The 15,140-nt window shown below is 42.6% G+C and overlaps 1 protein-coding gene across 1 annotated transcript in view; it reads right to left on the minus strand.

Annotated features, from left to right (window-relative positions):
* Positions 1-11,844, minus strand: part of TGFBR1 (transforming growth factor beta receptor 1) — a 31,584-nt gene extending 19,740 nt beyond the window's left edge. Inside the window, exons 1-3 of the mRNA XM_027896350.1 lie at positions 11,738-11,844; positions 4,545-4,796; positions 3,903-4,145 (exon numbers count right to left, since the gene is read on the minus strand). Coding sequence (XP_027752151.1) covers positions 3,903-4,145; positions 4,545-4,796; positions 11,738-11,837 — 595 coding nt within the window. The 5' untranslated portion in view covers positions 11,838-11,844. The remainder of the gene's footprint in view (positions 1-3,902; positions 4,146-4,544; positions 4,797-11,737) is intronic.
* Positions 11,845-15,140: the final 3,296 nt, after the last annotated feature.

The raw sequence follows: 15,140 nt of genomic DNA on the forward strand, positions 1-15,140 counted from the left end.
TAATTCTTGTCCATCTCTGGACATTCTTGGCTAACGACAGCACTAGAAGGACAACTGATTTGGTCTGCAGCATTGCTATGCTTATATCTTAGTCTGAGGAGAGCAAATTAAACCACCACAGTGCTCAGTGGAGTTCAAGACTCGTAGACCTATAAGAATTTTCTGTATGATTTGTGATGAAAACATACCTACATGAAGAAAGGAAGGAGAAAAAAAGCACATCACACCAGTGACTTTATCACTGTCAGGTACTGCAGTAATTTCTACTGAGAAAGTTAAAACTTTTACTGTAATAGCTGTCCTCAGGTCAATTGTGATGCATGCTCAAACCATAAAGGCTCTTCTGTGAAGCCTAACTTGCATTCTTTATGGACAGACTTCTGAAATGCAGAAAAGGCTGGAACAACTACAGGACCAATCTCAATCCTGAAAATGGAAAATGTGGCTTCATTGGCAATAGAAAGCTTCTTCCTTAGAACTCATGTACTACTGCAAAGTCCACTGGCAATTATCAAGCACAAGCTGATTTTGTGTACCTGAAATGGGTGATAGGCCTAGTACTTTTTTCCTACAGCTGTATCAGAAAACCGTCTGTACATTTTCAGTTTCAGATGCACTGCTCTGAACTTGCTATAGACATCCCTCATTGTTCAAAAAATGTCCAAGGATATCAGCCAACCTCTAAACAGATACTAAGCTCTAAACCTTCCAGGTATGAAGCATTTCAGTTTCACATTACAACCCCCTCAATCATCACATTAACATGTCACAATAGGATAAAAACCCTACTGTGATCTACCCACTTACTCCTATACTTATTTTTACAGTATTTACAAGATTCAACTTGCTTCTGTTTTTGGCAACTCACAAAAACAGAAGATTAGAATCCACATTTATCTTGCATTCATCGCAATTCAGTACAGACTTGCTGTTGCAAATGAGCAGTTTCCTCCTTTTGCTATAGAGGAAACACAGCCCTGTATCGCCAGGAACTTGAGCATCTGCTGTACTGCAAGCCAGACTGTCTGAAAAGCAGCTCACACGAGACAGCTACAGCCTCAGCCTTTGACATACACACTGGGCACAACCACCCTTCAGGCTCTTGGAATACAGCTCCTTTTAACTGTGCGTGAAGAAGGATTCGACCCCTTGTATTCAGCCATTGTCATCCAATTTATTCCTGAAACCTTCCTCATCATTTTTATGTATCAAGGTATCCTCAAGTGTTCTGAGAGTCTGGCAAAAAGAAAAGAGTTTTTTTTCTTTTCCATACCTTAACTATACTTTAATTAGTTTAGACTAATGACTGCCCAATGCATAAGAAGTTTGTAACTAATTTGGATAATTCAGGAATTGAGTTCTAAAGCATTAAAGGTAGCCAACAAGAGCAGCTGCTAGAATTTTGTTCCTATTTGTAAGTCTCTGCCCAGAAAATATTCTCTGAAGAGTAAGGAAATAAAAAAAACAGCATCCCATGGACAATGAAAAATCTCTTTCCCTTCAAGCTTGTATGAACTGCTGAAGTTCTTAAGGAGCTTTAAATTCACTTCAACTTTGCATTGATTTTTGGAACCCTCTGGATTCCTAAATAGCTCCTGATTGAGGTTACCCACCAGTATTATTCCAAGCTTTTCCCCCATTTTAGGCAATTCTTTCCACTCCCTTGCAACTAAGTTACTTTGTCATTTGTGAGACAGAGTAACAGATGGGCATCCCCATCTGTCTATACAATATGTAGTTGATATTTAAAGATTTGCATCATGATCTGAAAAATCATTCTCAGTTCCAAAAGACTTTGAAATCCTTCTCTTAGAAGTTGTAGCTCCAGCAGAAGGATCTATTTTAGATGTTTCATCCACTTCTTTCATGAAGCATCTACTTGTTTCAGGTCTTGTTCGTCATGGAACAACAGGGCAATACTAACGTAAGTCGAGACTGAATAATTAATAGCAGCTTACTATTCACCATTGCAGCAAATGAATCCTAACTCCTTTTTGATCTGAACAGGAAGCTCAATTTTAGAGTTTTGATCATTTCTCTGTTTTATACACCTCTCATTAGAGAATACCAAAATAATAAAAAAAAAATTGGTAGAATCCTTTTTTATTTATAGACTGTGAGCTCTTCTGTTGCCTCAGCATGAATTCAGGAGCAGAACATAGCCTCTGTGTCACCAGACTAAACACTTCCTTAGCTGTGCCTCTTAGGTCTGGATTATTTTGCCTGTTCTGTACATATCCGTCGTGTTTTTGCAATCTCTTGACCCAACACCACCCCTTTCACACAGTTCAGTTTGTCACAGGGTTAAGCATTGTTTTAACTAGCAGCTGTGGCTTTCCTCCCTTCGGCAGCCCTCTTTTCCATCCCCAGTTTATTCCATAAATGCACAGTTTTCTCAATTTTAAATGTGCTGTACCCAAAGTGTCTGGATTAAAACACACATTTCAATAAGATTCAGTTGCTGCAGGCTTACTTCAGGACACAAGAAAATTATCATTTCAAGTGCACGGGCACTGTGAATTTATATAGTCATAGACTGACTAATTTTGAAACAATGGCACAAGTCATCGCAAATATATACACTGCCAACAGCACAGAAAATAAGTACCCAAAGTATCTCCTATTTCACTGCCATAATCACAGTGATGTACAGAACAGTAAATAAGCTCAACAACACGGAACTCACTGAAGCTAAAAGATCCCTTTTAAGGAAACACTCAGCCTTGTTTTATAAGAAATGTGACTCTCTTTCAAGCATAAAAGCAAATTAGTAAAGAGTCTCCTTAGGGGTAAGTAAAAATCAACCACATTTGTTGGTTTTCTTCCTCTGATGCATTCACCAGTAGCCAGCGCTCAGATGCTATAGTAGGTCAGGTGCTCTGGGAGTCTAGGCCAGCCTGAGTGCCCTGAATTCAGCTGTGAAAGCCAAGTAATTCCCTAGCATGCTGCTTTTACTTAAAGGGTAATTTGCAAATAGGCAAGGGAACAGTCAGTAGTTTCTAACCATTTGCTCCAGAAGAAGAATCGTAAGTTTCTTCTAACTTGGATTCACTGCTTTTCAAGAGCTTATTTTGAAGGAGTACTTCCAGAGTTTTCAAACATAAAAGAGAGGTTCAGAAGCAGCAGAGGGAAGAATGCCAGAAGGAAAATGAAGGAATATTCCTGATAACAAATGAAAAGACCAACTGGCGACCAAGTTTGAATTTTAATGAGAATTTCTTTTCAGCCTTCTTTAGGAAAAGTCTATATCTGCAGACATTAAATAGAGAGTTTTATGGTCCTAATGGTGTAACAATTATACATCAAATCTTTCTGCATTCCAAGATAGGTAAATCTCTGACTCTCCATATTCTCTAAGTCTCTTACTTCCCTGTATCCTTACTGGAACAAACATAACTGCCTAAAATACTAACTCAGAATTCAGAATATTCTCCATAGCTATATCTATAAATGAACTTCCAATTTAAAGCTAAAAAAATTAAATCCTTCAGAAATTATCTAACAGCCATAGAAGATGGTAGTTTAGCTAAACTGTGCAGAATAAAAAGGTAAATGACTGAGCCTTACAGGAAAAAAAAAAACATTTATAATAGGTGACTGTGATATTCTTTGCATTATATAATATATATATATATATACACACATGTACATATATATACACATCACGCTACTCTAAGAATGATAAGGAACAGTGGCAACAACTCAATGTTTCTTTTATTTCACTTACTTCCATACATTGAATCTTCATTAATACTGAATGAATCTACATGGAAGTTGCTTTTCTAGTCATTTTTCCAGTTAATTATAAGTTTGAGTAGATTTGACAATATTAAAAAAAAAAAAATTGATGAATTGTAAGGTTCTTAAACACAGGATAATAACTACTAGAAGTGTGCCTTTACCTGAACCAGAGCCTGAAGTTGTCATATCATAAATTAAATCCTTTAAGGTAGTTCCTTCTGATATAAAGGGACGATCTAATGAAGGGTCTTCTTCACTTGGCACACGATGATGAATTACAGTACGATTATGACAAATGTATAGAATCAACATCAGTGAAATGCAGACAAAGCAGACAGGTCCAGCAATGACAGCAGCCAGTTCCACAGGTCCTAGATTAGAAGCTGTTTTTCCTGGAGTAGGGCCTGACAGTAAAAATAAAAGAAAATGGTAAAACTATTTCTTTTCCTTTCATGCAACTAAATTTATAATATTCAACAGTGATATTCAAATTATTTCAAGGTATTTGTTAACACTTTTGCACGGTAACCATTTCAAGAAACAAAATAAGCATTACAAAGGACAAACCCAAGGCGCTTACTCACACTGTCCATTTAACTTGCGTGTAAGTCTCCAAAACCAGCCCTAACATTCCTACCCAGAAGACTACAATTCTTATTCAGATATCATGGAATTGTAACTGCAGAACGTAAGATGTACTTTAGGCCTTCAAATTTACCTGCAAACTTCTAAACTGAAACTTACAGAATTTTCTGTTTGGAAACAATGAAGGAAAACCAAAACCAGCCCAAACCCCCCCTTACCTGGTGTTGGAATTGGAAGTTCTATTTTATTGCAGAGAGGTGTGTTACAGCAATGAGGCACAGTAAAGACTCCATCTCTGGTGGAGGAGGAACAAACGAACGGTCTGTCTCGGGGAATCAGATCAACTTCTGCTATACACATACTATTGTGTATTATTTTGTCTGCAGTTCGTGTTACTGAGGCAAAACATACTCCATCTGTCACACACGTGAAGTTGTCTTTTGTACATAGATGGCAGTAACACTCTAATTCTGTATTGAGAAAAAACATTGATGTTAGTATTGGTACATGTGCTCAGCTGAGAAACAACTTGAATGACTAAAGAAATATAAATTCAGAATGCTAGGAGGTCTGTAATCTTTTTGGTTACACAAACACAGAGCCAAAACACTAAAAGACAACACTACAAGACAAAAAATTAGGAGATGAGCAGAAGAAAATAAAATTTAAAGCTGATGTCATCTCTCCTTACACAATTTAAAACAGAAAGGTTGAAATCCTAGATGTTCCTCCTGGTAAAGAAGTTCCTCACACTAAAGTTCCTCACACTAAAGATCACGCTTTTAAACAGCACGATATTCTCTACAGCATGCAATTCTGCTATTTTCAAACCAAATACAAATAATGCCATTTTTTCCCCACAATAACCACAGGTACAGCTTTTATAAGTGACAAATACGAAGCTGCTGGTTACCCAAGATTATTACTTTATACATTACTTGATGGTTTCCATTTTGTGCCAAAAGGGCATATAAAAGTTTAATCCTCATTAAAAACCAAACCTTGCATGACCTGAGAGCACACCCTGTCACAGAAGCAGAATGTGGTGGTTTAGACTTGTTATTTATGCAGCCACAGGAAAATGCTGTCTTATATTACTCAAGTTCGTGATTTACTAAAGCTATCAATTGCAGTAGTAAAGGAGAGGGCACGGGGAGGGAAGCAGGAATGACAGCCTAATCATCTCTAGGATGATCAGGTTTCATTCTTTGCATTGCAGAAGTTCTTGGAGAAGTAAGGCTAGTACTTCTAATTTCTTTCTCCATTCCTTCCTGCATTTACCAGACCAAACCCAGACAGAAAACAGTACAGTGGCAACAACAAAAACATCAATACACTCTGCCTCCACTTATTCACCCATGGAGGGCAAAAGCTAGCCTAGGACTTGGGTACATTCATAAAGAAAGACTGAAATAAAGAAATTTAGAAAGATTAAAACAGTAAACATTTATGACCAAAATACTAAAAAATGTACTGAGCCATAAAAAAAAGTATCTTTTAAGGGTACATACAAAACCCCCACCAAAAGCATGAGGATTAATAGCTGACAAAGCAAAAGGTCCCACAAATCTGAACTCTGGCACTTGACTTAAATTGAAGAGTTTGATATAACCACCTGGACTGCCTTGGATTTTACACCCTCTCTATCACTGTATATCATGAATTTAAATAAATGGTGATTTGATCTCAAATATATACATATGTCATCTCAAAGTGTGGATTCTGAGAAACATTTTCCAAAAACACCTCCTTCCTGCAAGGTCTTGAATCAAACCAGATAAATGCAAATCATCCTCTACTGTTACTGAAAAGACCTGATCAAGTTTTAAGGACCCACGACAGAAAGATAACCCTACTACCAGCACACAGACCAGTCAGAAAAAAGGAGGAGGAACAACCCCACAAATGGGATTGCAAAATTTGTTTACTGTGAAGGTTATTGAAAAAAAGTAATTAGAAGGGAAGTGAAGTGACAACTGGCACATGGGAAGGTGAATCTTAACAGCATCACTTTTTGAAGACGAAATTTCCCACCCCTATCTCTACTCCCCATCCACCAGGGAAGCAAGGCAAGTTATTATTCAGAGCTTAGCTATAAGAACATTCAATATTTATTTTCCTGTTGCTGTGCCTTTGGCAATTTATACCTGAGGGAATTATTTTTAACCCATTAAAACCTTGAAAAGTTTCCTAAAATGTTCACACACTTTCTTGCAACTTTTTTAACAAGCATGCCTTTATCTCACTTGTTTCATCTATGACACTTTTTTTTTCTATTTAAATGGTATTTTTAGCTCATCATAACTACACATGTATCTGAATGCCTACAGCAAAAGACAGATATTCAGTGAGATATATTTACATTTAGTCACGGTACAGAGGCCAAGCAACCTGAAGTGAAAAATTACTTTTGGGTCGACCTTGTTAAACTTATTCATCTTCCCGATCTTGGAGCCTGTACAGACACACTGTTACGACCATGACTAAATAACACACTGGCATCTTCCTCCTTCGCTGGGTTCTCACCTCTCTTTTGCTACAGAATTCTCAATTAGAGCACTTTGATACAATATAAACTTTTGTTCCTGCTCGATGCCACTACCTTTTCCTCTCCTGCCGAGACCCAGCAGCTGTGACACACAACAGAATGATTTCCTCTGCAAAAGCAGATCACTACTTCCTTCTGAAGCTCCTCTCCCCCTCCCATAAGAGGGGAAGACAATGCCTAATCAGCTGAATCAGCCAAAGCTCCCAGGAATACAGGTTTTTGCTGCTCTCTAGTGGACATGCTTTTAAAAATAACAAACCCGATAAAAATGCTTTGGCCCCCTCCTACTTTGGCCATTTATGACTCCTCGTGCCTTCCAACTCGAGCAGGTAAAAGTAGAATTTCCATATTTTACTAACAGGAAAACTATTTCAGCCTCTTTAGCAACGATCCATACCAGGATGAGAGAATTTGAAATTGGAGTATCTTTGCCCATGTGTCAGTCTCCAGTTATCTGTGGTAAAACAACAGACATGAACACATTGTAGATGACATTTAACATCACTGAGATGAGGAGATGCCAAGGACCAACTGTAGTTAAATCATTCCTATAAGGAAGTGTTTTCACTTTTAACTGATACAAGAAAACCCAAACCATACTGTTTGTCCTCTTGGAGACATAAATTTTTGCTTTGTATTCCAGTAGTCCCTCTTCTTCTCAGAGAAGCACTATAGTAATTTTAAGAACTCAGACAGAAATTAGTCAGGTCTCCCCCTTCACTTAAATGAATACATACATTTCTAGAATGGATTGTTAACAGAATGGGATGAGAGAATGACAACTCTGATGTAAGCTGATCTTCCAGAGCCAGTAAGATCTTTCAGGTAAGATGCATTCCAGTACAAATTTGGAAAACACCTTTTAAATCTATTATTACAAAGAACTCTAGAACTCTTTCAAAATTATTAAATTAAAAGAGGAGGAAAAAAAGTTTTCACTCAAGACTTAGTCCATATTTTCCAGGCCAGAGAATTATTTTTAAGTATTACAATAGTGTTTGGATGGAACCACTAGCATGAAGCTCCCCTACCAAGTAATGAAAGGTCATGTCTGTTTGAGTGATACAAGGCTTGGGAAATTACAGCACAGACAGCTACATAAATGCAGTGAAAGTTATATAGACAACCAGGGACATAGCCTAGAGCAAAAATTGGGTCAACACTGTGATCTAGTTCCTTCTCTATTGCATTTTCTCAGTTCACCAAGACTATTCTACATAATCATTCCTGCTCTGTAAGACTGACTACCATAAAGGCAAACAGTGAGACAACACAGTTCTGGAAGTGGGGGTGTGTGTGCTTTATGACACATATCGTGTCACAGAAGTTATCAACAACATATTTCTCATATCTCAGTCTGATTTAAAAATGGATTAACCTCTCATGATGAAGACAATTACTTGTGTAATTGCTCAGACTCTGAGTGTGACAGTTTTGCCTTCCCTTTAAGAAGTCTCTCTTGCATGGGTGTTGCAGCTTGGAAAGTCCCTGGTGAGGGTTAAGCAAACTGGCAGCATAAACGAGATCCTGAAACCATGCAGCTGGACAAGACTTAAAATAAGCTGGTCCCCAAGAGCTCAGATATTAATACTATATACAAAATGCGAAAAAAATTAAGTACACCCTATGCACTTCACTTTTTACAAGCCTGTACCATTTGTTATCTATTGAAACAGTCTTTCTTGTATCTGTTGTCTTTCTGAAGTAAGAAAATTGTCGTCTTTATGTTTAGAATTACATAAAACCCTGTGAATCAGGATGTAATGTTTGTTAACATCCTGCAGAACTGCTTCAACTAGACAGCTTAGCATACACCACCACCTTCAGCCAAAGAATTTTTAATTGGAAGTCATATGTTGAAATATTGTCTCTTGAAGAATGCTAACAAGGGGTATTACATCAGTTAAAACTTGCAAGGTGCTCTAATAAAAAAAAAAAAAACAAACCACAACAAAAACCCAACAACCCCAACTCATAACTCATTAAAAGCAATTAACAATTTTATAATATATCTTTGTTTTACAAATTTAAAAAATACAACTACTCTCAGGACCCTAACACCAAAAAAATAATATCACAAGAGAAGAATCTAACTCTTCTCTCATGGAAAATACAATTTTTGAAACAAAAATCTCACCAGAAGAACAATTAGATCTCTTGGTTCCACAAGATGCAGAGTTTCAAGGGATAAAGGAGTACAGCTGTGCTGTGCAAGAGATTAATAGATTTTGGGAGGATGAGCAAGAGAGCTTTAGTGCTCACTGGTAGTTTTTTTCCCTCTGCAATAAAATTTGCCAGAAGCAAAAAAGCATAATACAGAACAGTGCTGTCAGCTTCTGCGTCTCTAGTTCAATCCCCTCAAACAATACACCTGAATCATCCGCTCTGAACTCTTCTAGCTCAAGACACAAAAACGCTTAGGTCTTAAAATATCTGGGACATAGGTACAGTTTTTAAAATCATGATAGTTCATGACCTTCACTAATGCATTTTTCTCACAAATGCACTACTTAAGTTTAACTCTTATTAAGTAACAGCACCGGATATCAAGTCTTCAGGAAAACTTTCCCATACATTTCATTCATCCTTGTTAAGCAAAACTTCCACTGCAAAGAGCAGGTTTTACCAACCAAAGTGATGCACTCAAGAAAACAGACGACCTAGTTTATTAAGGCCCTACCCTCAACTTGCAAGCAATGATAAAACCTCACGTAAAATCTGAGCTTCAAAAAAGTGGCATTATATTCTCTGTAGTGCAGGTGCCAAATGGCACTATCAGGTTTTTTGCCTCTCATCGGTAACACTACCCACAGGTATTTTCAGGCCTCTTACAGCAAGATACCAGAAAAATTGTTAGTGTATCTTTCCTAGAAGAGTACGATATAAATAAATACATTTACATAAATAAAAAACCAGAACAAAGTTAAAATTAAAAGGCTAGGTTATAATGCAACTAGTGTTACAAAAACAGAAATAAGAAAGATCTTCCTTTGCACTTTTAAATTCATTCCACCATATAAATCAGATTACTATCTCTATTTGAGGTTAAAAGCAATTATGTGATTGCAAGAGTTTCCAAGAGGTGACTCCCCGGAATTTCGTCGAGAATAAAGACTTACACAGTGAAAACCAGAAAGCTTATATTCATTTTGTCAGCTTAGACACAACGTTTAGCAAATTAACTCCTTACCAGTACCAGGGCCTCTCTATGAGTTATGGATCAAGAACTCTGGATCCCTCCCCATTCCCCTTGCACAGAAAGGATTTCTCCCTTTTTAAACAAAAGGTAACACACCACCAGTACCATGCCTAAGCTTTTGCACTGGAGTCTATTGCCTTGTTCTCACATAAAGCTTTTAGACTTTAATGTCGTGCTTGAGATTAAGGGGAAACTGTTGATTGATGAGAGACATTAAAAGGGAAAAGTTCAAAGCTAAAATCGAAGTAAAATTTCAGTCAACATCTAAATTGAATCTGTTACATAAGAAAGCTTTAAATTATTAAAGCCTGACGCACCTTTTCAAGAACACATGGGTAATTTGAACTTATTTGACTGTTTCCACATCAGAGATTCACTACCATCTTCAATAAGAATATGGGTGATTAACGCCATATTTTAGTATAGCAAGCTACGCTTTATTTAAGTAATTTTTTTTTTTTTTTTTTTTTTTTTACAGCATGAGTACCAGTTTAGATTGAATTATGAACAGCGTGGTGAAGATCCAGATCGAAGCTGTAACTGAAGAAGTTGTGGTGCTTCTCACTTCCTCTTTAAACCCCAAAGCAATATATAATCCAACCACGGAAGAGTTTAATAAGTGGACTGTTTATAAAATGCAGATTTTGTGTATCTGTCGTCATCACCTAACTTAATACAGATGAAACTGAAACCTGAGTCAGGATTCATGTCTCAAACAGTTGTATGCCCTGTTAGGACCTTTTTCCCAAACTGCTAACCGCAGAATGAAGCGGCCTTAAAAAAAAAAAAAAAGAAAAAAAGTGACAACTCTTGTATTTATGAATGCTGTTAAACACTCCTGTTTCATGCATTAGCTCTGCAACAGCACAGCTCTGATATCAGATCTCTCTCGCAAAAGAGCATAGGTACAGAAGGCCAGAGGAACAAAACCGCTTCGCCGTACAACATCCACCAGGGATTTAATTTTCACACAGCCTGGTGCTCACCGAGCACCCTGGCCAGGAGGTGCTGGGCACACCGTGCTGTGTCGCGACCGGAGCCGGGGCAGCCTCTTGTCAGTCCCGCTACGTGGAACATTCAACACGTATCCGCACCGCCCGCTCCTCCGGCCCCGCTCCGCGCCGGCACCGCCTCCGAGCGTCCGGGGGCTGCCGCTCCTCCCGCTGCCGGCCCACCCCGGGCCGGAGCCGGGGGGCCCTCAGGGGCTCCTCTGTCCGCGGGGAGAGAGGGAGGGGCGAGGGTGCTCCGCCAGCGATAACAAAGTTCCCTTCGCGGGCCACGGCCACAATCCCCGCGGGGACGGGGGCCGGGGCGGTCGCGGGAAAGTTACCCCGGGCAGACGCCGCCCGGAGCGCTGGCGGGCGGGGACGAGGCGATAGCGGCGGGGAGCTCCCACTGCCCCTCCTCCCTCGGAGCCGCCGCCGCGCTCCTCCAACAAAGGGCCGAGCGGTCCCCGCCGGGCTCGGACACCGGGGGTGGGGGGGCGGTGACTCCGCCCCAGCCGGCCCCTCCGCCATGTTGTTGAAAGGAACCGGCGGGGACCCGCAGCCCCCCGCCGCTCTCCCCACCCGCCCCCCCCACTCCCAGCCCCGGCCGCGCCTGCTCCCTCCCTCCCTCCCTCCCTCCCTCCGCGCCCGCCTCCCCCCGCACCCGCGCGCACTCACCGGCCACCGCGGGGCAGAGCAGCGCGGCCGCCGCCAGGCACAGCAGGGCCCAGGGACGCCGCCGCCGCCGCCGAGCGGCCGCCGCCGCCGCCGCCGCCATGTCCCGGGCCGCGACTGCCCGGAGCCGGGATCCGCCTGGCGCCCCCCGCCCCGCTCCGCTCCGCTCCGCTCCGCCCGCGCGGGCAACGGAGCGGCGCTCGCGCTGCGTGCGCCCTCCCGGCCCGCTCCGGCCGCCACTGCCACCGACGCGCCGCCGGCGGCGCCGCCTGATTGGCCGCCGCGCCCCGGCCCCGCCCCCCGGCGGCCGCGGGGAGCCCGGACAAACAACAGGCGGCGCGACCCGCGGGGAGGGGGGGGGGGGACGGGGGGGCGCCCCCTCATGGCGGGGGCGGGAGGGGCGCTGGGAGCGGGGGCGTCCCGGCGGGACAGCAGCCGGGCCCCGCCACGCGGCTCCGGGGTGCACCCGGCAGGGCGGGGAGCGACCGGGGGGTGTCCCCGCGGGAGATCAGCCGGCGGCGGGCACGGAGCTTCCCCGCACGTCCAGGAGGTGTTAGCGGCGCTGCCAGCGGCGGGGAGGGACTCGCTGGCATCGCTGCGGTGCGGAGCCGCGGGGACCGCTGCAGGGGGACGTGCGGGACGAGGCTGGGCAGCCCTCGGGTTGCCTCGGGAGCGGAGTGAAAGCCAGTAAGTTGCCCCTGTTGTGAGGCGCTGCGGCTGGGCGGGGGGCAGCGTGCGGAGCCCCGTGGCTGCTCCCTGCGTGGGCAGTGGCAGTGGCTGTGGCTGTGGCAGTGGCTGTGGCTGTGGCAGTGGCTGTGGCAGTGGCTGTGGCAGTGGCTGTGGCAATGGCAGTGACAGTGGCAGTGGCTGTGGCAATGGCTGTGGCAGTGGCAGTGGCTGTGGCAGTGGCAGTGGCTGTGGCTGTGGCTCACGGGCACTGGCACCTCGTTCCCCCCGCGTGTGCCCGCTCCCCTTCTCACGGGACAGCCCGCTGCTCCCCCTGGGATTGTCCCCATGCGAGGGAAGAGCGGCTCCAGGCCCCGCGTGCAGCTCCAGGCTTAGGGCACAGTCCGCACATCACTGCAGGAGTTTCCTGGGAATCGGGGACGAACTTGCGCCGTCCACGTGCCTGTCTGGGGTGCTGCTTGTATCTTACAACCTGGGGCAACGAGAATCCACCCCGTGAAGGAAATGACCGTGACTGAGGTTGTTACTGTTATACACAGCTTTCTTAGCTTAGCATGGGCGGCAGAGCAGGAGAAGAGGCTCTTCTCTTCCCTCTTGGGATCAGGTCACCACTCCCGCAGCTATCTGCTTGCTCTTATCCACCCCTCAGCTCCATTGCATGACTGTTGTGTTCAGACCCTGAATCAGTTCAGAGGCCCTCAGTATATGCATTTATACTGCTTCTGTTGCTTGTTTTGCTTGCTTTGTGACCCTCCCATCACAGGCCAAGCCACATAGGTCACGGGTAGTTTTCCACGTTACTTGCGGTCACTGTTGCAAGCCTCGTGTTCTCTGTGTGCCAGATGGTGACTTCTCAGTTCCTCGTATTCAGGCCAGCAACCTCCCGGTACCACATTCACTGCCATGTCACACTGAACTCCTGTCTCCTTTTTACCTGCAGTTGTTCAGCCAACGCTACCTTTATAAAACGTCTTGTTTCTCCTACAGTACACTTCACCCGGGTAAGAATCTTGCTAACTTAACTGTTTGAAGTGATGTAAATTTTTCTTAAAACTTTCTCCCTAGTGATACCTGTCATACAGAAACTGATCCTATTTATATTTTCTCTTGCAAAATAACATTTTAATGACATGTCCCTTGTGCCAGATGCTGGACCAAACGACTGGGTTTGATACAGATTCATGCTGTAATAAACTACTGAAGCAAACAAGAGGCAAACATGTTCTTAGTTATCCGTATGTAGAACTACTTAGAGGGCTAATCCTCAAATAAATATGCTAGCATCAGAAAGAAGTACTGAAACACTGTTAAAATTGCTCAAATCCCAAGGCACCTTTTAAATTCATATAGACCACTGAAACTATAAGTTAAGAAAATTATATGCTCAGGGAAAAAAAAAAGAAATCCACTATTCATTTCCCTGTCACAGATCTTCTGGATTTAAGGAAGGATCACAGACCATATCACTGAAGGAAGGCAGGGAACAGGAAGCAGAACATGGTGAAGGGTTTTTCTCGGGGATCTCAGTTCAGTCCTGTGGGGAGCATCCTGAATTAACATCCTGAGTGATGTTTGGCTGCTGGCCATAGAAAGGATAAAATAAATCAATAACTTGCAGGTAACAACTCACCAGCTAAGAGGGATTCAAATCACTTCCAAGCGGTGAACAGTGCCACCACAAATTAAATGGTTTGGGTTTTTTGCCAGGCCTTACTTGTCTTTCATATCATGCATGAAGTAAAGACCAATACTGAAGAAATACTTAAAATTAGGTCATCCTGTGTCCTAGTCCCTGGATACCTATCCGTAATCTTGTGTACATTAGATTTAAAAGCCAAAGTAAATGTGGGGCAGAAACAAAGCTACTGAAATGAGTTCTGCATGTCCAGAATATCCCCTTTGCTTCCTATGTTTCTACTCCATGTTTCCAGATTCTTAGGACTGCAGCTTGTGGTCTTGATTAAGGTGGGGTCTAAGAAATTCTGATGAAGATACAAACTCTTGATATTAAGAGGTCTCTGGTAGACAGTTGGGTCTTGTTCTTGTTGGCATCTTTCCCCATTACCTCCCCCTTATCACTGTAAGATTCTTCCCAGTATTTTTCCATCATCTTTCTCCCACTGTTACTTCTGCAGTCAATTCCCATCTTCTAACATTTAGGTTTTCCTATTCCTTTATATTAGCTTCATGACTCCTTTTATTGCAGCTGGGGGTTTGCTCATCTGGGTGGTACCTGACATCTTTAGGAGGGCTATGTGAGAGATACTTAAATTCATGTGTTGAGTTGCAAAGTAGTTCATGTTACATGTCCTGTTTGGTGATAGCAAAATCTTTTTTTTTTTTTTTTTTGCTATATAAAATGGAGCAGTTAAAGAAAAATTACAAAATAAAGAAGATGGCCTGAGAATATTTGAATCATCAGTTTCTCCCCCTGTCTGCCAAATTGAATGCCAATCCGAAGAAAGCAAGACGATCTTCTTGATGACTGCATCTAGTTACATTCATCCTCAAACATGCTAGTTGGGCAAATGAGGCTCAGACAGGCAATGACACAGTCAGTAGAACAGTTTCCAAGATATGCCTTTCTGTAAAGTGACATTTTGTTTAGGAAGAAGATAACTATTCTGTGATTTCAGATTTTACGAAATTACAATAATTGCTCACCCTTTTTCTGCCAAAATAGCACGAAAAAGCAGTTTCATGGTACAAATTTGCCAAG

Source organism: Empidonax traillii, unplaced genomic scaffold (assembly GCF_003031625.1).
Source record: "Empidonax traillii isolate 1590-97213 ecotype Southwest subspecies unplaced genomic scaffold, ASM303162v1 scaffold494:size460735, whole genome shotgun sequence".
In the NCBI taxonomy this organism is placed as follows: Eukaryota; Metazoa; Chordata; class Aves; order Passeriformes; family Tyrannidae; genus Empidonax; species Empidonax traillii.